General features: G+C 46.4%; 2 protein-coding genes across 3 annotated transcripts in view; both read right to left on the bottom strand.

Moving 5' to 3' along the window:
• Positions 1-666, bottom strand: part of LOC149453259 (uncharacterized) — a 32322-nt gene extending 31656 nt beyond the window's left edge. For both annotated transcript variants that reach the window (XM_089688452.1, XM_089688448.1), the window contains exon 1: positions 587-666. The gene's annotated coding sequence lies outside the window, so the exon portion shown is untranslated. The remainder of the gene's footprint in view (positions 1-586) is intronic.
• A 1935-nt stretch (positions 667-2601) lies between these two features.
• On the bottom strand, positions 2602-25895 carry LOC149453258 (uncharacterized). Its single transcript, XM_089688211.1, has 6 exons — positions 25396-25895; positions 25165-25306; positions 20389-21006; positions 16283-16816; positions 13894-14421; positions 2602-10126 (listed from the first exon to the last, which is right to left on the bottom strand). Exons 2-6 carry the CDS (start codon positions 25211-25213, stop codon positions 8895-8897), a joined length of 2961 nt encoding a protein of 986 aa, XP_089544337.1. The 5' UTR covers positions 25214-25306; positions 25396-25895; the 3' UTR covers positions 2602-8894.
• Positions 25896-25913: the final 18 nt, after the last annotated feature.

Raw genomic sequence — 25913 nt, 5'->3', positions numbered from 1 at the left:
CGATGGAGGAAGAGTACGGACGTGACGATGGAGGAAGAGTACGGACGTGACGATGGAGGAAGAGAACGGACGTGACGATGGAGGAAGAGTACGGACGTGACGATGGAGGAAGAGGACGGACGTGACCATGGGGAAGAGGACGGACGTGACGATAGAGGAAGAGTACGGACGTGACGATGTAGAAAGAGTACGGACGTGACGATGGAGGAAGAGTACGGACGTGACGATGGAGGAAGAGTACGGACGTGACGATGGAGGAAGAGAACGGACGTGACGATGGAGGAAGAGAACGGACGTGACGATGGAGGAAGAGAACGGACGTGACGATGGAGGAAGAGAACGGACGTGACGATGGAGGAAGAGTACGGACGTGACGATGGAGGAAGAGAACGGACGTGACGATGGAGGAAGAGTACGGACGTGACGATGGAGGAAGAGAACGGACGTGAGAATGTAGGAAGAGTACGGACATGACGATGGAGGAACAGTACGGACATGACAATGGGGAAGAGGACGCGCATGACGATGGACGCAAAGGACGGGCATGATGGGGGAGTTACCTGGTGTAACTAAAAGATCTTATTACCTCCTCTGCTGCCAGTTCCAGCAATGTCTCCTCTCTGCTTCCTCTCATCTCACCTCTCACCCAGAACTTCCTATTTATAGATGACATCACTTCCTGTCTGTACATCACACTCAGTATTCATGAGGTCAACACTCAGTGGTGAGCAGGAGAACTGCAGCCTTGACACCCCAGTCACCCTGGATGCGGATTGGCATCGATTCCTCCAGGCTGGTCAGATTTTTTTGCTTGCCAGTGTCCAATTCTCTTGTAGGCGCAATATAACCCAACAGTATTTCACTTCCTGCGCCCCTCAATGGATGTGAAAGAAATGTTCTGCTGAACTATGGCCAGAAATGATTTGCTCAGGCAGCAGCCTCCTGTTAGTGCTGAGACTTGTTGTCCTAGCTGCAGTACACTGATCTCTGGGGGTCACTCACTCGGCACCTCCTCCATTCATAAAAAGCCTTGCATTTTTTTTTTTCAATGATCTGTCATCGGAGATGGAGAGATTGTGACATTTATGTTATGTTTATATTTATTTATCTATTTCAGGTACTTATTTAGCGCTGTCAATTTACTCCTTGCTTTACATATATATTGTACATTCACATCAGTCCTTGCCCCCGAGTTTAGAACCCTGGTTATCACTTTTCCCATCGCCCATACGTACAGCTCAGGAGCGCTTGCTACCAACTGCAGCTTGTCAGCCGATTGGTCTGCTTGGCAACCACACACACACACACACACACACACAGATGTCTGTCTGGCAGATCTTCTAGTTTACACGCACTGACAATATTCTACATACACTCAGCAGCTACACAATGCAATTTTATGCAGGTTAACCACTTCCAGTCCGGACGCTTTCACCCCCTTCCCGTCCTGACGCTTTCACCCCCCTTCCGGTCCGGACGCTTTCACCTCCCTTCCGGTCCAGACGCTTTCACCCTTTTCCAGTCCGGACGCTTTCACCCCCTTCCAGTCCGGACACTTCCTCCCCTTCCAGTCCAGACGCTTTCACCCCCTTCCAGTCCGAGCGCTTTCACCCCTTTCCAGTCCAGAAGCTTTCACCCCCTTCCTGCCCAGGCCAATTTTCAGCTTTCAGCGCTATCACACTTTGAGTGACAATTGCGCGGTCATGCAACACTGTAGTCATATGAATTTTTTAGCATTTTTTTGAGACAGATACAAGTTTATTTAGGTGGTATTAATTCACCACGGGGATTTTTATTTTTTTTGCTATATAAATGAAAAAGTAAAAAAATTTTGAAAAAAGTGTTTTTCTTAAAAATTTTTGCAAATAAATAATATTTCTTCATAAATCTCGGCCAAAATTTATTCAGTTATCTTTTTAGTAAAAAAAAATAACCCAAATTAGTTTATAACCAAAAATGATAATTTTTAAACTTTTTTTTTTTTACATACTATCACCCTAGCAGTACAGTGTCACCATGGTGACACTGTACTACTTGTGGGGGGTGATGAAGTTTTTCTTTTTTTACACCGATTGCTTTTACACCCATAAAGGCTGTAAAAGCAATCATTTCTCCTTCTCTCTGGCTGCATTCCTGCAGCCATTGAGAACTACTGTGTGAGCTGTGATTGGGCACAGCTTGTCACATGATACAAGGCTGTTGTGAATGGCCCTGTACCATGTGATCTCTGTGATCATTCACAGATTTCACACGTAGTAAGCAGTGATGTCAGAAGTGACATCTTGCTTAATACTCTGCATGTGATCACCGATTGGCCAATCAGTGATCACATGATCGGGACCTCACACAGAGGTCCCGTACAACGATCCGATCTGGAGGACGCAGCGGGCACTGGATCATGGTGCTGCGCGCTCCCAAGAAGCATGCACAAGCAGAGGGCGGGGAGGCCATTTATAAACGGCCACCCGTTCCTGCACTGCCACCGTCTGGCCGTTTATATACATGAGGCGGACGGGAAGTGGTTAAAAAAAAACATACACCGAGCCTACAGACACCGGTAACACAATGCCACACTCTCTCTAAGGAGGACGAATTCTCAGCTTAGTACACAGAAAGCACTTATTCATTTTATGATTTAATAGCTGTACACGGGCCGTGTATAGAAATATGTACAAAGGTAATAATACACAAAAAAATGATGTACAGAAATTTAGGATGAGCAAGAAAAATTGAGACTTTCAGCACTCAGAAATGGTAGAGGCACCCATCATATTGAGTTCTGCCAGAATCAGCCGGAAGGGTGGGAGGTGCAGCCCTCTTTGATAGTAGGGAAATCCAATGAAACACAGTGAGCGTGCAAACGCAGAGCGCATTATCCTTAGCATTTGGTTACAAGTAAAGGAAGACATAAATTATACTCATAAGCTAAGTGAGCTAATAGAGTATAGAACTTGGCGCAATATAAAAAACATCTGCTATCTAACTCCAACTAGTGAATCGATGGCTTTGCCATCTGACGCGTTTCGGGGAACTTGCCATAGCTCTGAGAAAGGAGACTCATTATATTACCTTGGTGCTCTGTAGCTGTTTAATATGTTTATTATGCTATCTAGACTCACCGGCCACTTTATTAGGTCCACCTTGCTAGTGCCAAGAAAATACCCCCCACCATGACACCACCAGCCTGAACCGTGGATACAAGGCAGGATGGATCCACCACACCATGACACCACCACCACCAGCCTGAACCATTGATACAAGGCAGGATGGATCCACCACACCATCACCACCAGCCTGAATCGTTGATACAAGGCAGGATGGATCCACCACACCATGACACCGCCACCACCAGCCTGAACCGTAGATACAAGGCAGGATGGATCCACCACACCATGACACCACCACCACCAGCCTGAACCATTGATACAAAGCAGGATGGATCCACCACACCATGACACCACCACCACCAGCCTGAACCATTGATACAAGGCAGGATGGATCCATCACACCATGACACCACCACCACCAGCCTGAACCATAGATACAAGGCAGGATGGATCCCCCACACCATGACACCACCACCACCAGCCTGAACCGTAGATACAAGGCAGGATGGATCCACCACCACCACCAGCCTGAACCGTTGATACAAGGCAGGATGGATCCACCATACCATGACACCACCACCAGCAGCCTGGACCATTGATACAAGGCAGGATGGATCCACCACACCATGATACCACCAGCCTGAACCGTTGATACAAGGCAGGATGGATCCATCACACCATGACACCACCACCACCAGCCTGAACCATAGATACAAGGCAGGATGGATCCCCCACACCATGACACCACCACCACCAGCCTGAACCGTAGATACAAGGCAGGATGGATCCACCACCACCACCAGCCTGAACCGTTGATACAAGGCAGGATGGATCCACCATACCATGACACCACCACCAGCAGCCTGGACCATTGATACAAGGCAGGATGGATCCACCACACCATGATACCACCAGCCTGAACCGTTGATACAAGGCAGGATGGATCCACCACCACCAGCCTGAACCGTTTATAGAAGGCATGATGGATCCACCACACCATGACACCACTAACACCAGCCTGAACCATTGATACAAGGCAGGATGGATCCCCCACACCATCACACCACCACCAACCTAAACCACTGATACAAGGCAGGATGGATCCGTGCTTTCATGTTGTTTACACCAAATTCTGACACCACCATCTGAATGTTGCAGCTGAAACTGAGACTCATCAGACCAGGCAATGTTCTTCCAATCTTCTATTGTCCAATTTTGGTGAGTCTGTGCGAATTGTAGCCTCTGTTTCCTGTTCTTAGCTGACAGGAGTGGCACCCGGTGTGGTCTTCTGCTGCTGTAGCCCATCTGCTTTAAGGTTGGATGTGTTGTGCAGTCAGAGATGGTATTCTGCATACCTTGGGTGTAACGAACGGTTATTGGAGTTACTGTTGCTTTTCTATCATCTAGAACCAGTCTGCCCATTCTCCTCTGACATCAACAAGGCATTTTTCTCCACACAACTGCCACTCACTGGAAAAAAAAATTTCGGACCATTCTCTGTAAACCCTAGAGATGGTTGTGTGGGAAAATCCCAGTAGATCAGCAGTTTTTGAAATACTCAGACCATCCCGTCTGGCATCAACAACCCTGCCACGATCAAAGTCACTTAAATCCCCGTTATTCCCCATTCTGATGCTTGGTTTGAACTTCAGCAAGTCATCTTCACCAGGTCTAGATGCCTGAATGCATCAAGCTGCTGCCATGTGATTGGCTGATTAGCAATTTGTGTTACAAAGCAATTGAACAAGTGGACCTCATAAAGTGGCCGGTGAATGTATTATGGTATTGTGCTAGCTGCTATGTTTTTTAACATCCAACAGAGCCCTAGCCCGTCTTCTTTTGTTTCGTTCTCATTACGTCACTTGCTGGGAATAGAAGTTCTGGCCTCCTCAAGTTGCCAAAGACTAGCCAGATGGATGGGTCAGGATTAGGACATTATATGGACTAGGCCCCATATAATGGTTTTGCTGGTCCCTGGGTGGTTCTGTTCGACCAGGACATACAATTTTGCATCAGTGCATAGCTCAAAATGCGGGGATAAGCTTCATCTCCTGCTGAATAATATATTGGATTTTATTGGAACGTAACCCCTCAGATCCTAAGGCATATCTGTGGTCAAAATCAAATATTCATTATTATTTATAGCCTACTCCTATGATACTGAATAATATTGAAGTTTGTGAAGCTCCACACACATTTACTGTCTTGAATTTCTGTGCCATGAATTCACTACACCCAGTGAGTAGGCATAAAATTCACAGAGCCTGCTTTCTGAACTGCAGAGCAGTCAGTGCAATGCAGGAATCACTGCTTGCAGGTAAAAGTTGCCATTGGATATATAGTCCTTACAAATTAAAAGTCTCATACGATGTCCATAACTCTTACTGTAACAAAGTTACCTTCATAAAAAGTAGTTACTATAAAGGTGCCGGGTGGCACAGTGGCTTAGTGGTTAGCACTTCTGCCTTGCAGTAATTGAGTCATGGGATCGATTCTCAACCATGGTGCCTCCTGCATGGAGTTTGCATGTTCTCCCTGTATTTGTGTGGGTTTCCTCCGGGTACTCTGGTTTCCTCCCACACTCCAGACATGCTGGTAGGTTAATTGGCTCTTGTCTAAATTGTCCTAGTTGCATCCCTGGCCATGCAGGATCTTCTGCATGGTACGGGTTGGGGAAAGACCTGGCAACCTACCCTGTAAAATAATTGCTAAGAGAATTCATGGAAAAAGTCACTTAGGAGTGACAGTCCATGCAATCGCCAAGGTTCGGATACAACTGAATGCATAGATAGATAAAGATGCCAGCCAGTTAGACACCAAACTTGCTTGTGCCATAATGTCCACAAGGCTAACAAAGTACACTAGACCTAAGTAAGACATACATAATATTATATTATATTTGGTCTCTAACAAATCGTAATTTCATTCTTTGTAATAACAGGTTAGTTGTTGGATTGGAAAACCTTGTCAGATGGATATAGAATAGCTGGTAGTAAGGGCGTGTCTGCTGGAGCATAATAAACACTTGAGCACTCCTACATCAAACCCCTTAAACCTTTTGACTTTGTGGGGGGGCTGGCCCTTATGATGTATTCTCAATGTGGTTTTGGCCCCTAGGATAGAAACCAGGAAGCAACTGAAGAAAAGTAAAAACAAAGTTTAAAACAAGTAAATATAACATACCTTTCTATTTACTACATCTAGCAGTATAGTAGTTAACATTGAAAGAAAGAGATTAGTTCCGCTTTAAATATTTATCACTTTTTTTTACTGTTGCTTATGTCTGTTCAGTGATTTTATTTTCATACTTAATAATACTTTCTTGCACCATTTGTCGCATCTTTCATTAAAAGGATAATTAAAAAATCATTAAGCTGAATCTCTGAATGATCTCATCAGAACTTAAAGAGCTTTTGACTCTGTAGGAAACAAGCGTCTTGTAAATGTGGTTACATTCCATTTTGGGTGTGGCAGCAAATGACTTATACTTTCATTTTTAATCCCATTTATTTTATGGTTTCTTATTGTGACGGGAGTCACTTTGGGTGGGGGGGCCCATGGAACACAGCTCATTTTGGAGATGTGGGGAGACCCCTGTCTCAGCTCCCCATATCTCTATTATGTGTAATTCACCCTGTGCCTGTTAAGGGTACAGGGTGAGCTGTCCTAATATTGGGGTGGGGGGTTGTTGATTTTTTTAATACCATGTGGTTGCATCCCATTGTTCTATTGTGTGTCTTGCTTGGTAGCAAACTATTATGGGATGTATGTGTTTATGTGTATTAGCTTAGTAGGGGGTGTCTCCAGCAGCCCTCCCTCCTGATGGGACTGTCTGCTGTTGTGAAGTTTGAATACCTGTGTGTCTCTTGTTGCTAAGTATAGATTGCCCCGCCCTGTGTCATTATGCAGGGAGGGGGGATTGTCCCCTAAGTGCATAAAAAGCCAGTTTGAGTTTCAAATAAAGATTTTCATGTTCAGACAGACTGGTGTCGTCTAGTCTTGTATGGTCAGCGGTGGTGTCTGTTGTTGGTGTTCGGACAGGGAAGCGGTAGTCTAACAGAAGTACCCAAGTGCAGACTGGGTCGGTTCCGTTACACTTATGTGTCTTGTAATCCTGCCCCATTTCCTTGTCTTTCGAAAGGAGATCATTCAGAGATTCAGCTTAATGATAATGTAAAGCGCGTTTGCCTCTGTAGGGAGCTACCATATTGTTAAAGTTGTTACATTCCTGTCCGGGTGTGGCAGCAAATGACTTTTACTTTCACTTTTAATCCCATTTATCTTATTGTTTCTTATGAGTTCTGTAATCCTGCTCTATTTTTTTGTCTTTCATTAAAATAATAATTCAATATTATTTAAGTATTACTAAACCCAGGACCCTGCATTCACTATATCCGCTCTCCCATGACCCTACATTCACTATGTCCGGTCTCCCCGGACCCATCATTCACTATATCTGGTCTCCCCGGACCCTCATTCACTATATCCGCTCTCCCCGGACCCATCATTCACTATATCCGCTCTCCCCGGTCCCATCATTCACTATATCCGCTCTCCCCGGACCCCGCATTCACTATATCCGCTCTCCCCGGACCCCGCATTCACTATATCCAGTCTCCCCGGACCCCGCATTCACTATATCCGGTCTCCCCGGACCCATCATTCACTATATCCGGTCTCCCCAGACCCCTCATTCACTGTATCCGCTCTCCCCGGACCCCGCAATCACTGTATCCGGTCTCCCCGGACCCCGCATTCACTATATCCGGTCTCCCCGGATCCATCATTCCCTATATCCGGTCTCCCCGGACCCCGCATTCACTATATCCGGTCTCCCCGGACCCATCATTCACTATATCCGGTCTCCCCGGACCCCTCATTCACTGTATCCGCTCTCCCCGGACCCCGCATTCACTGTATCCGGTCTCCCCGGACCCCGCATTCACTGTATCCGCTCTCCCCGGACCCCGCATTCACTGTATCCGCTCTCCCCGGACCCCGCATTCACCGTATCCGCTCTCCCCAGACCCCGCATTCACCACATCTGCTCTTCCCGGACCCTGCATTCACTAAATCTGCTCTCCCCAGACCTCGCATTCACTATATCCGCTCTCCCCGGACTTCTGTTTTGTAATCCTGCCCCATTTCCTTGTCTTTCGAAATGAGATCATTCACAGATTCAGCTTAGTGATAAAATAAAGCAATTTCGCCTCTGTAAGGAGCTGCCATATTGTCAGTGCTGTTACATTCCTTTCAGGGTGTGGCAGCGAGTGATAAAGGTCTGAATCGCAGTAGCAGATGCTATGAATGGAGCATGTTTCTGATAAACACAAGGTGGTGGTTACCAAGTGTCCGTGTAAAGGGTTATCTGTGTACTTTATCTGCTCCAGACGAGCACTCTCAATCTGCTGGTGCTTGTATCGTTGTCCCGAAGTCGAAAAAAATCCCTGCACAAGGTTCTGAGAGTGCAATCATCACAGTTCCATCTCAAGACACAGAATAAAACCTCTGATACCCATCAAGCTCCACTGTGTCCTCCAACATACCTTTTACATTGTATGATCGTTCTCCTTCCGTGTCGAGTTTTTCTACATGTTGCGTTTGTACGACTTTACAATATGGCATATTCTACCATGTGATAAGTTTCCATTTTAGATACAATGGGTAATAATAAAAATAGAGGGGGGGGGGGTTAACACTATCCAAAATAGTTTAGATGTGGTCAGAGAAAGGACCTACGAGATCGTTACACAAATAAAAAAAAATGTGATGAATCACCATTCCACATCAGAGGGCATGGGAGTTATGATGTGCAATTAAGTCTAATTTCAGAGCAAAACCTTTCCCACACTCCGAACAGGAGAAAGGAGGGCGCTCCCCGGTGTGAGCTTTCTGGTGTCGGAGGAGGTGTCCTTTCAGAGCGAAACATTTCCCGCAGTCCAAACACGAAAAAGGACGCTCGCCAGTGTGACTTCTCTGGTGTATTGGGAGCGCGGTCTTCCGCGTGAAACATTTTCCGCACTCTAGACAGGAAAAAGAGCTCTCGCCCGTGTGACCTTTCTGATGTATCAGGAGGTCATGTTTCAGAGTAAAACCTCTCTCGCACTCAGGACATGAAAATCGACGTTCGCCCGTGTGCGACCTCTGGTGCCTGAGGAGGTCCGCTCGGTGTTTGAAACACTTGTCACACTCTAAACACGGAAAAGGACGCTCATCGGTGTGGCTTTTCATGTGCCTGAGAAGGTGCCCTTTCCAACCGAAACTCTTCCCGCACTCCGCGCATTGATACGGACGCTCCCCCGCGTTCGCCCTTGGATCTTCAGACATAAAAACTTCAGCACACAGGATCACTTCATCATTGGTGCGCGAAGAAGTATCTAAATCACTGGAAGTCGATCTCCGGGGGTTGGATGGATCCAAGGATCTATCTGCCACGAGAAGTCTTGGATGGACGTCATCGCTGGAAGACGATCTCCGGGGGTTGGATGGATCTGCAACGGGAAGTCTTGGATGGACATCAGCGTTGGAAGACGATCTCCGGGGGTTGGATGGATCTGCAACGGGAAGTCTTGGATGGACATCAGCGTTGGAAGACGATCTCCGGGGGTTGGATGGATCCCAGGATCTGTCTGCAACGGGAAGTCTTGGATGGACATCATCGCTGGAAGGTGATCTCCGGGGGTTGGATGGATCTGCAACGGGAAGCCTTGGATGGACATCATCGCTGGAAGACGATCTCCGGAGGTTGGATGGATCTGCAACGGGAAGTCTTGGATGGACATCAGCGCTGGAAGACAATCTCTGGGGGTTGGATGGATCCAAGGATCTATCTGCAACGGGAAGGCTTGGATGGACGTCATCAGTCAAAGCAGGCAACGTTTGAAAAAAATCAACAGGTTCAGAGGGGTCCGTCGATCGATGCGTTTTTTGGATACCGGCGTTCGCTTCGTGGGAATCTTCCGCATTAAAATCCAGAGATAGAATCTGATGTCTCTCCGGGGGAGTCGCCCTGTGTCCACCTGTAAAGAGGTATTTTATTAACATCGAGTTCAAACAATCAGGTTTAGCAGTCAACGGCTGTGTTGGTCTCAACGCTCTGGCATTAAGAGTCGTACAAATCATAAAAAGCGACATAAAATATACTAAAAAGCGTACAAAAAACAACAAGAGGCGAGGAAAGGAGAGTGAAGGGGGGAAAGCACAAAGAGTACAAAAAAACTTGAAAATTGATTCTTCACGCGTCGATGGTCTATACTTCATAATTCGATCTCTTACTGAATGCTGAGAACGACTTTTTCATTTTTCAAAGTTTTTTTTTGTGTTTTTTTTATTAATAAAGTTCACAATACAAAATATAATAAAATGAGACATCGACAAGTTTCTGTACAAATGGCGTTCCCAAAAAAAGGGAGGTCTTTGTAAACACCACGTGACCTGTTGTAGAAGGAGGAGTTTCGGAGATGTGAACAGTAAAAAAAAGGTTGTGTGACGCCGTCGTAGAAGAGCGATGACAAATAAACGCCCCTCCCCTGAGGATACGTTCATTCTCAAATATAAAAAAAATGAAAATAAGTACGGGGGTTAGGAGGAAAAAACAAAAAACACTACATGATTTGCAGGTGTGAAAGTGACGACGTGTTTCCCGTGGAAAGTTGCTTTCGTTGTGTGATGAGACACCTAGCTAATGTGTGGGAAGCCTCACTTTCGTCATTCACTGCTTGTAATACGGAGTCATAGCAGAGCTTACTGAGGTTCAAAGAGGGAATTGTTGGTGTCGCTTAGCTGGCGCCTCCGAAGTCAATTTATTTGCAGTTTTTTCGAGGTAAGACAACTGCTGCAAAAGTGACTGCAGAGCTCAATCTCAGTCCTCTGTCGCGAGGTAAAATATGAAAAGTTATGGTGGTGTATACAGCGTCCGAGAACACGTCATCAGATTAGCAGAAGTGCGTTCGACACGGTCAACCGACCGAAATAAACAAAAAGGCTGTTGCGCCGGATCGTGACCCGGAATAATAAAACAGCTGCTGCAAAAGTGACTGCAGAGCTCAATCTCAGTCGCGAGGTACAGTATCAAAAGTTACGGCGGCATATACAGTTTCCGGGAAAAGGACGTTGCGCAGGATCGTGACCCGGAATAATAAAAACAACTGCTGCAAAAGTGACTGCAGAGCTCAGTCTCAGTCCTCTCAGTCGCGTGGTACAGTATCAAAGGTTACGGCGACGCATACAGTTTCCGGGAAACCGTCGTCAGATAAGCAGAAGTGAATTTGACACGGTCAACCGACCGAAAGAAACAAAAAAGGACGTTGCGCAGGATCGTGACCCAGAATAATAAAACAACTGCTACAAAAGTGACTGCAGGGCTCAATCTCAGTCCCGTGAAGACAGACTGAGCTCCGCTGTCACTTTTTCAGCACTTGTTTGTGTCAGGTTGACAAAATTACAAAGCTGGTGCCCTTTTTTTTTTAAAAGTCAACAACTACAGTATTTGTAGGTGCCAAATTTATTTTTTTTCTTTCAAGGGTGAACATCCTATTTTTTTTTTTACAGCAAATATTTTCCTACACCATTTCCTTATTTTTCAATAAAATATTTGAAAGTCATTAAGCTGAATCTCTAAATGCTCGAATCACACTTTGGCCTATGTAAGGAGCTGCCATCTTGTAAATGCGGTTACATCCCTGTCTGGGTGTGGCAGCGAGTGATACAGACATTTACTGGAAGGCTCCATACACACGGAGTGTTTTGAGAACACCGGTAACGTTAGCTGTGTAAAGTCACACTAAATACATGAATTGTTCAGCCTTTTTTAGCGTTTTTGCATTAGCGTTTTGCCGCGTTTACCCGTGTTGGCATTTTTTAGCATTTTTTTTTAACAAAAACCCCCCCTTTTTTTGGTAAAAAAACATATTTTTTTAACCTATGTAAGGACCTGCCATATTGTAAATGCTGTTACATCCCTGTCTGGGTGTGGCAGTGAATGATATAGAGATTTCCTGTAAGGCTCCATACACACGGGGCATTTTGAGAACGCCGGTAACGTTTGCTGTGTAAAGTCACGTTAAAAAAACGTGAATTTTTCAGGGTTTTTTTAGCATTTTTTGCATTAGCGTGTTGCCGCGTTTACCCGCGATTTTCTGCGTTTGTTTTATAGCATTTTTTTTTTCCAAAAAAACTTTTTTTTGGTAAAAAAAACTGTCGGTTTGCAGTGTTTTTCAGCGTTAGAGCATTTTTACAGCTAAAAAACTCCTCTAGAAACCCGCTAGTCCTGGGTTTTTTTTCCACCCAAAAAACATTGATTACAGTTTATGTGTGTACCAGGGGCGGGCTGACAACTCATGGGGCCCCGGGCAATAGGGGATCATGGGGCCACTGTGTCCTTGCCCACACTCAAAGCACACCCAAAAAAGCCTATAAAAAGGTACCAGGGGCATTTTCATGGGGCCCCCTACTGACCCCGGGCCCTCGGGCAGTGCTCGAGTGCTCGAATGGTCAGTCCGCCCCTGGTGTGTACAGACACATAGGATAACATGCTGGGAGGTTTACTAGCTGTAGGAAAAAAACGGCGGGCATTCTGACACTGGGGGGGGGGAACTGACTTGGTGTCACTGACATCCCTAGTGACACCAATACAAAAAACAGTTGATTCCAGTCTATGTGTGCACAGACACATAGGATAACATGCTGGGGGGTTTATTGGCTGTAGAAAAAAAAGTCAAAAGCCAACAACAGCCGCTGTAAAAACATCCCGTGTGCGTGAGCACTAACGGTCAGAGCTATGAACTGTCCTCGACAAGGGGTGGGCAAGAGGGGTGGGTGCCCCAGTATCTTGTGAGGTGGGAGTGGGAGCATTGCATGGCGAGTTCCTACCAACAAGCCGACAGAAGCTTCACTACTGTCAGTGAGACAAGCTAGACCTGGAGAGGAGAGCTGGAAAGAGGGACAGGCTGTGCTCTCTCTCTCCTCCAGCTCCTCCTCCTGGATCGGGACTGCCGGATCACCGCTGTGCAGTGTTCATTTACACTCCCCCATCTCTTCCCAGCAAAGGATGTGGGTAGGGTGCGGGAAAGCATACACAGTGGCAGTCCGACAGCCAGTGGCATCTCTAGTGCGGGGCCCCAACCCTGCAATCCTGTACCCCCCCCCCCCATAGTGCTTGAATTTATTTGGGAGGAGGGAGGGGGTCTTTGCTGATACCTAATGCTCATAGATTTTGCGAGGCCACGGCTTGGCACCTTCGCCCTGGGCACTGCACGACCTTGTCCCGACACTGGGTACACGCTATAGTGTGTCGTTTGTACTGTGAGATATTTTTTCATATTCGATACAACAGGTAAGTATAATACAGGCACCTGACACCATCCCAAGTAGTTCAGATGTAGTCTAAGAAAAGGACTTGCACCATTGTTCTACAGAACAGTCTATGAAATACTTTACATTTGACACTAGCATCAGAATTTCTGACGTGTAATTAGGTCTGATTTTAGTGTAAAACATTTTCCGCACTCTGAAGAAAAAAAACCAAAAAAAAAAAACGGAGTTCGCTAACGTGACATTTCTAGCGTCGGAGAAGGCGTCCTTTCATAGTTTCTAAAGTATGGAGAAGTATGTTCACCCGTGTGACTTCTCCGCTGTACAGAAAGTACCTTTTTCTAAGTGAAACATTTCCCGCACTCTTAGACAGGAAAAATAACTCTCGCCATGTGGCTTTTCCTTTTATGTGCAAAAAGGTCGTGTCTTCTAGTGAAACATTTCTTACACTCTGAACATGAGAAAGGGCGCTCACCGGTGTGTAATCTCTGGTGCCTAAGGAGGTCTCCTCGGTGTTTGAAACATTTCTCGCACTCCGGGCATGAATAAGGACGCTCATCGGTGTGGCTTTTCATGTGCCTGAGGAGGTGTCCTTTCCAACTGAAACTCTTCCCGCACTCTGAACACTGATAGGGACGCTCCACTGCGTTTGCTGCCTGCGGTGTAAAGCCTTCGTTGACTTCGGAACACTGGACTGTTTTAGGGCCTGTGTGTGAAGACTGATCTAAGTTATTGGAAGGCGATCCTTGCGGATTAGATGGGTCCAAGGATAGATCTGCAACGTGAAAGCTTGGATGGATCACGCTGGTAACAGTATGTGACGTTTGAAAGGATTCTTCAGGTTGAGAGGGATCAATCGAGCTATCCACATAGTAAGGTTTGTGATGCATATTCTGAGGATCGATGTTTGCTTCTGGAGAATATTCTACAACGTCATTGTCTTCTACATTATAGTCCAAGGATACAATTTGATGTCTTTCCGAGGCAGTCACATTGTGTCCACCTGTTCACAATCATAACAGCAAAATAAAATAGAATTTAGTAAAAGAATACAAAACAAAATGAGGAAAGAAGAATAAAAGTGGGAAGGGCGGGCAGCACAAAGGAAGTGATACTTGAAGGGGGGGGGGGGGGGGGGGGGAGTATAAAACAAAATTTAAAAACTGTAGTATGAAGGTTACAATTAGAAATCAGAGCAATATTGCCTGTGCAGTGGCTTACCATATTGTAAACCCCGTTACATTCCTGTCTGGACGTGGCAGTGAGTGATACAGACATTTTCTTTAAAAAGGTCAGAATCGCACCAGAAGTTATGAACAGTGTGTGTGTGTAAACCTGTGACCTGGTAACCAGAGAGTGTGGCGCCACTCAAGGCGATCGCTTCCCCAGACCCATTGAAGGACAGGGTTCTGGCATATCCAAGTGCCGCTCCAGAAGACTAATTCAGGTAGTTAGAAGGATCACCGCGCCCCAAACAGCCATGATCGAGAGAGCAGAAATCCTAACTACATCTGTGGTAAACCTGCTACACTGGCGATTACCCTCGGTCTGCTTGTAAATGCTGTTTACATTCCTGTCTGGATGTGGCAGGGATACATTTTCTTTAAAAAGGTCAGAATCGCACCAGCAGAAATTACGAACAGTGCTTCTTTCCATTAAAACATGTCATAGAAGCTATGGTGTGTGTGTAAACCTGTGACCTGGTAACCAGAGAGTGTGGCGCTACTCAAACCAGAGAGTGTGGCGCCACTCAAGGTGATCGCTTCCCTGGACCCGTTAAAGGACAGGGTTCTGGTATATCCAATTGCCGCAACAGAAGGCTAATTCAGGTAGTTAGAAGGAACACCACACCCCAAACAGCCATGTTCGAGAGAGCAGAAATCCTAACTACATCCGTGGTAACCCTGCTACACTGGCCATTACCCTCGGTCTGCTTGTAAATGCTGTTTAGATTCCTGTCTGGACGTGGCAGCAAGTGATACAATTTTCTTTAAAGGTCAGAATTGCACCAGTAGAGGTTATGAACAGTGCTTGTTTCCATTAAAAAAGTCATGGTGGCTATGGTGTGTGTGTAAACCTATGACCTGGTAACCAGAAAGTGTGGTGCCACTCAAGCCAGAGAGTGTAGCGCCGCTGAAGGCAGTTTCTTCCCCAGACCCACTGAAGGACAGGGTTCTGGCGTATCCAATAGCTGCTCCAGAAGGTTATATCAGGTAGTTAGGATTGCCACACCCCCGAACAGCCATGTAAACAAGAGCGAAAAGTGGCCTCAGCCTGCGTGTCTCTGCCAAAACCACACCCCCGACGCGTTTCACCACACCCACAGGGGCTTAGTCATCGGGCTGATCGGGAGAGCAGAAATCCTAACTACATCTGTGGTAAACCTGCTACACTGGCGATTACCCTCGGTCTGCTTGTAAATGCTGTTTACATTCCTGTCTGGACGTAGCAGCAAGTGATAGACACACATCTTAAATATGAGGAAGTATGTTTGCCCGCGTGACTGCTCTTATGTATCGGTAGTGCTGTTTTCAGCATGAAACATTTTACAACTCTGAACAGGAAAATGGATGCTTGTTATTGTAACGTTTCTGTTTTGGAGAAGTTGTCCTTTCAGAGTGAAACCTTTCCCACACATCCTAAATATGAAGACGTACGTTCGCCCGCGTGACTGCTCTCGTGTATCTTGTGAAATGTTTTCAGCATGAAACCTTTCCCACACATCCTAAATATGAAGATGTCTTGTGTATCGGTAGTGCTGTTTTCAGCATGAAGCATTTCCCACACTCTCACCTAATAAGAAGCTTAAAGGTCTAGTAAAACATTTTTTTTTTCATGTTCAGAGTCTGAGAAAATATGCTCACCGGTGTGTAATCTCTGGTGTCTTAGAAGATCTCCTCGGTGTTTGAAACATTTTCCACACAGCGAACAAGAATAAGGACGCTCATCGGTGTGACATTTCATGTGCCTGAGGAGGTGTCCTTTCCAATTGAAACCTTTCCCGCACTCTGAGCACCGATACGGAAGTTCCACCGGGTTGGTCCTTGGCTCTTCAGGAATGGACGCCCGCGACGTAAAACCTTCGCTGACTTCAGAACACAGGATGACGTCATCGTCTTGGTTTGATGAAGGATCCAAATGGTCAGGAGACGATCTCTGGGGATTGGACGGGTCCAAGGAGCTCTCTGCAATGTAAAGTCCCGGGTGGATTTCATTGGGAAGAGCGTGCGACTTGAGGAAAGGATCTTCAGGTTTGGTGGAATCCATCGATCGGTCCACGTAGTACGGGCTGTGATGTATAGTCTGAGGATCGGGGTTCGCTTCCGGAGAATAATCCGCGATGTCAATGACTTCTATATTGTAGTCCAGAGACAATCTCTCCATGGTGGTGTGTCCGCCTGTCAGAAAGAAGCGTGTCATTAAAGCTACAATAAAAAAAAAAAAAATCCTGGTGCTAGGCATAGAGATGAGTGAAGGAAAGAAAGCCTCCACTATATCTAATGCTTTATGCAGGCCATAGACGGGTCGAAAATCAGCCAATTTTTCAGCCGAAAAAAAAAAAAATTTCGGTGCCTTAGTGGGTTAATTGGTCGGCCATTTTTCGGGGTTTTGGCACTTTTTTTTTATCGGTCAAGTTGGAAAATTCACAGGCGATTTTGACGATCGGCCGATTTTCCCGGGAAGAAGAATGAAAGAAAGAAGAAAAAAAGAAGGAAGAAGAAAGAAAGAAGAAGAACGGAAGAGAAAGAAAAGAAGAAAAAGAAGAACGGAAGCAGAAAAAAAACGGAAGAAGGAGAAGTAGAACGGAAGAAGAAAAAGAAGAAGAACGGAAGAGGAAGAGGGGGAACGGAAGAAGATCTCTCCATAAAGAGGACCCGTCACTAATTATGTCTCATTGACCCCCATATCTCTCCATAAAGAGGACCCGTCACTAATTATGTCTCATTGTCCCCCCATATCTCTCTCCATAAAGAGGACCTGTCACTAATTATGTCTCATTGACCCCCCATATCTCTCCATAAAGAGGACCCGTCACTAATTATGTCTCATTGTCCCCCCATATCTCTCCATAAAGAGGACCTGTCACTAATTATTTCTCATTGACCCCCATATCTCTCCATAAAGAGGACCCGTCACTAATTATGTCTCATTGTCCCCCCATATCTCTCCATAAAGAGGACCCGTCACTAATTATTTCTCATTGACCCCCCATATCTCTCCATAAAGAGGACCTGTCACTAATTATTTCTCATTGACCCCATATCTCTCCATAAAGAGGACCTGTCACTAATTATGTCTCATTGTCCCCCCATATCTCTCCATAAAGAGGACCTGTCACTAATTATGTCTCATTGTCCCCCCATATCTCCCCATAAAGAGAACCAGTCACTAATTATGTCTCATTGACCCCATATCTCTCCATAAAGAGGACCCGTCACTAATTATGTCTCATTGTCCCCATATCTCTCCATAAAGAGGACCCGTCACTAATTATGTCTCATTGACCCCATATCTCTCCATAAAGAGGACCCGTCACTAATTATGTCTCATTGACCCCATATCTCTCCATAAAGAGGACCCGTCACTAATTATGTCTCATTGACCCCCATATCTCTCCATAAAGAGGACCCGTCACTAATTATGTCTCATTGACCCCCCATATCTCTCCATAAAGAGAACCCGTCACTAATTATGTCTCATTGACCCCCATATCTCTCCATAAAGAGGACCCGTTACTAATTATTTCTTATTGACCCCCCACATCTCTCCATAAAGAGGACCTGTCACTCATTATGTCTTATTGACCCTATATCTCTCCATAAAGAGGACCTGTCACTAATTATTCCTATCACAAGGGATGCATGCAAGCCTTGTGATAAGAATAAAAGTGATGAAATTTTTTTCTAAAAGGGACAGTGCAAAAAAATAAAAATAAATAATTAAAAGAAGCTTAAAGTGCCCCCATCCCCCCGTGCTCGCACATACTGGGGAACACATACGTAGGCCAGTCCACATATGTAAACGGTGTTCAAACCACACACGTGAGGTATCGCCATGAACGTTGGAGCAAGAGCAATAATTCTCACACTAGACCTCCTCTGTAACTTTACACTGCTAACCTGTAGACATTTTTAAAACATCACCCATGGAGATTTTTTCTAGTGTGATTTAAAAAACAAAATAGCCGGAGCCGGAAGTGACATCGCTCCGGTCCTCCAAGGGCATAGAGATGAGTGGAGACCATCTTTCCTTCACTCATCTCTATGCCCAGCGCTGGGATCGTTCGATGGTTTCTCAGGTAAGGCTGAGAACTACCGAGCGGTGCCCGGTGGCAGTGGCGAGGGGGTGAGGTTTTTTTCGGCACCTGTATCGGTGCTTTTTTTTCCATATCGGCCAACAGCCGATAGGGGTGTTTTTGGTCGAAATGTTTCAGCCACCAAAATTTCGGTGCACCCCTAATATCTACAACTCATGATACATTAGTGTGATGGTCGGTGGGAAGAACGCTCCTTACACCTGTGTCATTGGGAAGAATTCCCCCCTTACAGATTACATGATCAATGGTGTCAGTGTGAACTTATCTGAGAGGCAGAAATCGCTCAAGGATCACCTAGCAACTACTCGAGGAATCCCCAGGGTTCCATGGAACTCTGGTTGAGGAAGAATGCTCCTTACACTTGTGGTCATTGGGAAGTATTCCCCCCTTACAGATTACTAAAATGATCAATGGTGTCAGTGTGAACTTATCTGAGAGGCAGAAATCGCTCAAGGATCCCCTACCAACCTCTTGAGGAACCCCCAAGGTTCCATGGAGCTCTGGTTGAGGAAGAATGCTCCTTAAACTTGTAGCCATTGGGAGGAATTACCTCCTTACAGACAGCTAAGAGGATCGATGGTGTCCGTGGGAACTTATCTGAGAGGTAGAAATTGCTCAAGGATCCCCTAGCAACCTCTCGAGGAACCCCCAGGGTTCCATGGAACTCTGGTTGAGAAAGAATGCTCCTCACACTTGTAGTCATTGGGGAGAATTACCCCCTTACAGATAGCTAAAAAGATCAATGGTGTCTGTGGGAACTTATCTGAGAGGCAGAAATTGCTCATTACTCAAGGAACCCCTAGAAACCTCTGGAGGAACCCTGGTTAAAGAACCCCTAGCAGCCTCTGGAGGAACCCTAGTTAAGGAACCCCTAGCAGCCTCTGGAGGAACCCTGGTTAAAGAACCCCTAGCAACCTTTGGAGGAACCCTTGTTAAGGAACCCATAGCAGCCTCTGGAGGAACCCTGGTAAGGAACGCCTAGCAACCTCTGGAGGAACCCTGGTTAAGGAACCCCTAGCAACCTCTGGAGGAACCCTGGTTAAGCAACCCCTAGCAGCCTCTGGAGGAACCCTGGTAAGGAACCCCTGGCAACCTCTGGAGGAACCCTGGTTAAGCAACCCCTAGCAGCCTCTGGAGGAACCCTGGTAAGGAACCCCTGGCAACCTCTGGAGGAACCCTGGTTAAGGAACCCCTAGCAACCTCTGGAGGAACCCTAGTTAAGGAACCCCTAGCAGCCTCTAGAGGAACCCCGGTTGAGACACCCTGCATTAGATTGTCTAACACCCTCAAATGCCTAAGGAGATGACTACCCTTGAATTGCTAAGTTCTGTTTTGGAGTAGACCATGACCTAACCCCTCTCCTGTTAAAGATTCTTCAAGTAATAAATCTTAAAAAGTCATCTCCTAGTGTTTTTGGAGCCGGTGTGAATGGACTGGTGCTTGGGTGACTGGTGGCCTCTGTACTGTTGGGGAAAAGCCAGTTAATACCAGCGGCTCCTACGGGGGAAGCTCTACCTTTGTAAAACACATTCCGCACTCTGAAGAGGAAAAACGCCACTTGGAGAAGGTGTCCTCTTGACTCCTCTAGTACTGTATATACTGTCTTCTCAATTAAACATTTCCTGCACTCTAGACAAGACAAAGACTTCTTACCTGTGTGACTTTTCAGATGTGTAGTAAGATCGTGCCTGCGAGTAAAACATCTCCCGCACTCTGAGCATGAAAAAGGCCGCTCACCGGTGTGACATCTCTGGTGCCTAAGAAGGTCTGCTCGGTGTTTGAAACATTTTTCGCACTCTGAACATGAGTAAGGACGCTCATCGGTGTGACATTTCATGTGCCTGAGAAGGTGTCCTTTCCAATTGAAACCTTTCCCGCACTCCGAACACTGATACGGACGCTCCCCTACATTTGTCCTTTCAGTAAGAGGCGACTGCGATGTAAAACCTTCATTGACTTCAGACCACAGGATTATTTTATCATCTTTGTGTGAAGGATCTAAATTACTGGAAGAGGACCTCCATGGATCCAAGGACCTGTCTTCGATGTGAAGTCCTGGATGGATTTCATTGGAAACAGCGCATGACTCGTCGAACAAATCTTTAGGTTTAGAGGAATCCATTGACCTGTCCACAAAGTAAGGTTTAGGATGTATCGTTTGAGTATCGATGTTTGCTTCTGGAGAAAATTCGACAACGTCATTGTCTTCTACATTATAGTCCAGAGGCAGAACCTGATGTCTCTCCGGGGTCTTCACATTGGGTCCACCTGCTGAAAAGAAGTATTTTGTGAACACAAAAAAATTGTTCTTTTTTTTGCAACCAACGATACTTGTTGGTTGTTTTCTCAAAGCTCCGGCAGAATCGTAACAGCAATATAAAATAGAAACGAGTAAAAGCTGTGCAGAGTCATCCTGGGGCAAGGCTGACCTGAGGTTAATTCGGGAGGGAAGAGACTTCCTCCAAAGACCTCCCTAGCTGAGGGACAGAAGAAGTGAGTGTGAAGAGGAGAGAGCTGTTTTGTAAGTCTGGACTCCAGAGGAAAAAAATACCACCAGTCAAAAGTCGGTTGTACAACCAGTCCACCAAGGTCAGAGAGTTTCAAGCTGCTGATCAGGTTCTTGTGTTGAGAATAAATTCCTAGCAGAATGGCAAGGAATCCTTTGAGATAGTCGAAAAAGGAGGAAAGGTTAACTATAAAGCTCACAAAGAAAAATCCCTACCGGTCTGGACCTGGATCAGCTGTTGTGTTTCCCAGAGCAGAAGGTCGTAGTTCTGGTTTCCAACAGTGGGTGTCACAGATTCCAGTAATCAGTTCCAGCTGATGATGGCTACTGGGAGGGTATTTAGTGCCTCCTCTACATTTCCCCTTTATTCCAGTGTTTTTCTTTGCTCCCAAGATACCTGTCCTCGGCAGAGGTGTTAGGAGACCTGGCACCCCTGCCAGTACCTTGCATGGCCGCAGAAGTTCACAGCGGCTCAAATTTGGCGCCAAAGGGCCTTTATAAGATAGCCCTGCACTACTCCCAGGTGCTGGTTGATCTCTGGCTCCCCAGTACCTTGTTCCTGTGCTACTGTGATTTCCTGATACCGACTCAGCTTGCTTCTGGACCTGGCTTCTCTGCTTAAAACCCTGACCTGAGCTTGACTTGGCTAACGGATATTCCCTCTCACTCCTCTGTGTATAACCTCGGCTATCCCATCTGACTACGTTTGCTCTGATCTCCACCCGGTACCGTACCTTGGCTTTGAACCGGCTATCCAGTAATCCTCTGTTCCCCAGAAGGGCTTGCATACCTCACACAGGCACCACCTGTCTGCAGACCTCATCTCAGTGTATCAGCTGTGCTCCTGGGTGAATCACCAACGAGCACTCCTACAGGCAACCTGTGCCACTTTGGGCCTGACTCCTGCTGTCCCATTCTCAGGGAAGTCGGGAACTTAGCCGCAAGGGAAGCCCTCTCTCCATTGGCCTCCATCACCAGGTATGTGACAATACCACTAGCTGTTCCTGTTTTTGATCGTGCTCTTTGCCTTGTACCTATACCCTGAACCCTGCTGCCTTCAGCAACCCCCCACCCCAATATTAGGACAGATCACCCTGTACCCCTAACAGGCACAGGGTGACTTACACATAAGAGGGATATGGGGAGCTGAGACAGGGGTCTCCCCATCTCTCCGAAGTGAGCTGTGTTCCATGGGCCCCCCCACCCAAAGTGACTCCCGTCACAGCCCCCCTGAACCAGGGTCCCTTCCTATCGATGCCAGAGCCCTTTACTTCTGTCGCAGAGCCCTTTATTACGGTTCCGCTGCTGGACCCTTTTACGTGATCTGCAGTTGGCCCCTTTCCTGCTGTCTCACAGTCTCTCCACAGAGATGAAACGACAGGGCTTGGATGCAAGTGCGACCTTTGCGAACCCTGGTAGCTCCTCCACTGGTGTCAGTAGTTTTTTTTATTATTTTTGACCATTTTCTTTTGTTTTTTTTCTTGTATACAATTTTATTTTTTTATTCATTTTTTTACAATTTGTTAGGAGCCCCGCTGGGGTCTTTGGTAAGATATCGGGGGTCTAAACAGACCTATGATGTTTTACCTTTGAGACGAGAAAGACGATTGAGGACGCGGCCCTCATTCTCCATATCTGCAGCCTTAGCTGTACAGATTGAATGGACAGGAATAGCTTTTTACAAAAGCTTCCCCTTCATTCACATACCGAAGCATAATAAACAGTTTACTATGCCTCAGTTATGAATGGATAGAGTCAGCGATCGGTACCGATTACTGACTATTCAAGACAAGGAAGGGCCCCTTCCCAGCTCTCCATCCTGACAGATTACCCATAGCAGCTGACAGGAGAGGGAAGCGGGGGAATCTAGCAATGCTGCAGGGTGTGAGGGGAGCACACAGGGGCCCAATCACAGCAGGAGGTGGATAGGAGTGGTGACGAGCCAGCATGGAGAGGAACCAATCCCTTTCATTTCCCCCCTGCAGCCGCTGAAGGGAAAACAGGGCATTGGTTCCTCTATGTGCCACCCGTCATCCCTCCTATCCACGGGTACAGAAGGGCTGCACGGGTCCCCTGGAGCATGGGGCCAGGCCACAATTGCGACCACTGTACATACACCCCTGGTTTTACTGTAAATAAATTTGACTTTACGTATATATGTGGTCTGAGTGTAGCTATGCAGATTTGGCCGTCCCCGCTGCTGATTCCTGACATTAACCTGATCAAACCCTGAAAGGAAAAAGGCTTATCAGGAAGATCCCATTAACCAGATTAAAAAGTAGAGATGGCTGAAACCCTCTCTCCCTCTCTGAAGGGGTTGTCAAAAGTGGAAGAAAGGTCTTTATCACCTAAAGGTGAAGTAATGCAATGTCTAAGTTGGGTGTATCTAAATAGTTGTCAAGGTCCTACCTTTTCCCTGAGGTTTTGTTACTCCATGTGCTGGTGTCCATCTTGGATTCTGCTGTGCATGGTGGGAATCCTTTTATGCCTTCAGGTCTCTGAGGTCCATCCCCCAGAGGGGTGTGGCTGATGACATATAAGCCTGTGGCCCGCACATGCTCTTTGCACTTGTGTCTTGTGTCTTGGTCTTCCTACAGCTCTGTGTATACGCTCGTGACTCTTCTGGTATTCTGACTCGGCTTGTGATTAAGACCATTCTCTGTGTTTTCCTTCGATCTGACCTTCCGTTGCTGAACCCGGCCCGTGACCTGTGATTCTCTGTCTACTGTTCTGTACTGTTTTGTCCAGTTGTTGTCGACCCAGCTTGCCTGACTACGCTATTGTCATTCTCACCAGCTACACGCCATTGGCGGCGGCCATTACCGCAGCCGGGGTGTCTCGAGGGCTGCGACCTGGTTCCTGGCTGCGTCAAGTCCATCCCCACCATCAGGGGCCCTGGTGAAAGGCAGCCTGGGACTTAGACTCCGCGCCCTGAGGGACTTCGGTCTGTTGGTGGTGGTTGTCGTCAGCCAGTGCGTTACCCTGCCACTAGGCCTACCTGTCCGTTCCACAGCCCCGCCCTGACAATAGTTCAGACGAGGGGGCCTTGAACCTTCAATCAGAAGTCGTATTTGAAACATCCATCTATTTTTTTTTTTTTTCTGTTTTATTAGATTTTAGGTCTCTTGTGTTCACCACATAAGTGTGCCCAGTAGGAGAAGATTGGTGGTCAAGGAGAGAATAAATTATGGAAATCTGTTTGGGCACTAAAGGGAGTGCGGTGGCATATGCTGTACGTTCGAAAGATGTCAAAGTAGAAGAAAGGTCTTTATCGCCTAAAGGTGAAGTAATCCAACGTCTAAGTTGGGTGTATCTAAATAGTTCAGAGGAGGGGGCCTTGAACCTTCCTCTGAATGCAACCATGAGTGACCAAAGCCAAAAGTAGAGATGGTGGAAACCTTCTCTCCCTCTCTGAAGGGGACCATGTACCTGGATAGAACTTTATATGTCAACTCATGGGTAGTGATATTGATGGTACAATCGGAAGTCGTATTTGAAACATCCATCCATTTTTTTTCCTGTTTTATTAGATTTTAGGTCTCTTGTTTCACCACATAAGTGTGCCGAGTAGGAGAAGACCGGTGGTCAAGGAGAGAATAAACTATGGAGATCTGTTTGGGCACTAAAGGGAGTGTGGTGGCACATGTTGTATGTTCGAAAGATGTCAAAGTGGAAGAAATGTCTTTATGGCCTAAAGGTGGAAGTAATCCAATGTCTAAGTTGGGTGTATCTAAATAGTTCAGACGAGGGGGCCTCAAACCTTCCTCTGAATGCAACCATGAGTGAACAGAGCCCTTTTCCAGAAGTGAGAAGGCTAAAGTGAAACCATGCAAGGTCTGATTTTCCATTTTTTTGTACGGATGTGCATACATTAGGCGTGCTGGACTAAAGGGAACAAAGCAATACCTTTCTGCATTACTCACCGGTGCCAACATCTAGAGAAGATTCCTCCTCTTTAACTGTCACCATCATCCCAAATTCCTCTGTAGAGCGAGGATCACCTCTCACAGATCCCGCACCTTCTTCCTCTTTAATCTCAACTTTTACCTTCACCAGTTGTGATGCCTCAACACAAAGAATGATAGAAATAACACCTTGAAAACATAATTGCTAATAACCCAGGAATACACTCTAAGATTTGAGGTTGTATCTACCTGATCATGGTAAAGGATGGAGTCATCTTCTGTGGAATCCTGGGAATACAGAGGACGGGGACATCTCTCTGGTGGGTTCCCATCACTGGCTCCATCAACCTGATGAGGGTGAGGGGTGGTGTGACCTTCCTGTGTGGAATCCTGGGAATAGAGAGGATGGGGACAGCTCTCTGGTTGGTTCCCATTACTGGATCTATCTACCTGATGATGGTGAGGGATGGTGTGATCTTCCTGTGTGGAATCCCAGGAATACAGAGGACAGGGACATCTCTCTGGTGGGTTCCCATTACTGGATCCATCTACCTGATCATGATGAGGACTGGTGTGACCTTCTTGTGTGGAATCCAGGGAATACAGAGGATGGGGACATCTCCCTGGTGGTTTCTCAGTACTGGCTCCATCAACCTGATGATGGTGAGGGCTGGTGTGACCTTCCTGTGTGGAATCCCGGGAATACAGAGGATGGGGACATCTCTCTGGTGGGTTCCCATGACTGGATCCATCTGTAGGAAACACAC

The sequence above is a fragment of the Staurois parvus genome, unplaced genomic scaffold (genome assembly GCF_062004578.1).
Source record: "Staurois parvus isolate SC_StPar_1 unplaced genomic scaffold, SC_StPar_1.0 ptg000449l, whole genome shotgun sequence".
NCBI classification, from domain to species: Eukaryota; Metazoa; Chordata; class Amphibia; order Anura; family Ranidae; genus Staurois; species Staurois parvus.
Note: the sequence above shows the minus strand (reverse complement) of the source record. Positions and strands in the feature narration are given on the sequence as shown.

Bases quoted from the DNA above. Each gene is read 5' to 3' on its own strand.
- LOC149453258 (XM_089688211.1), bottom strand. From the start codon at position 25,213: ATGATGGTGACAGTTAAAGAGGAGGAATCTTCTCTAGATGTTGGCACC. The intron at 21,007-25,164 runs GTGAGTAATGCA...ACTTCTTTTCAG, and splicing joins TTCTCTAGATGTTGGCACCG to CAGGTGGACCCAATGTGAAG. The intron at 10,127-13,893 runs GTGAGCGCCCTT...ACCTCTTTACAG, and splicing joins GCACCAGAGATTACACACCG to GTGGACACAGGGCGACTCCC.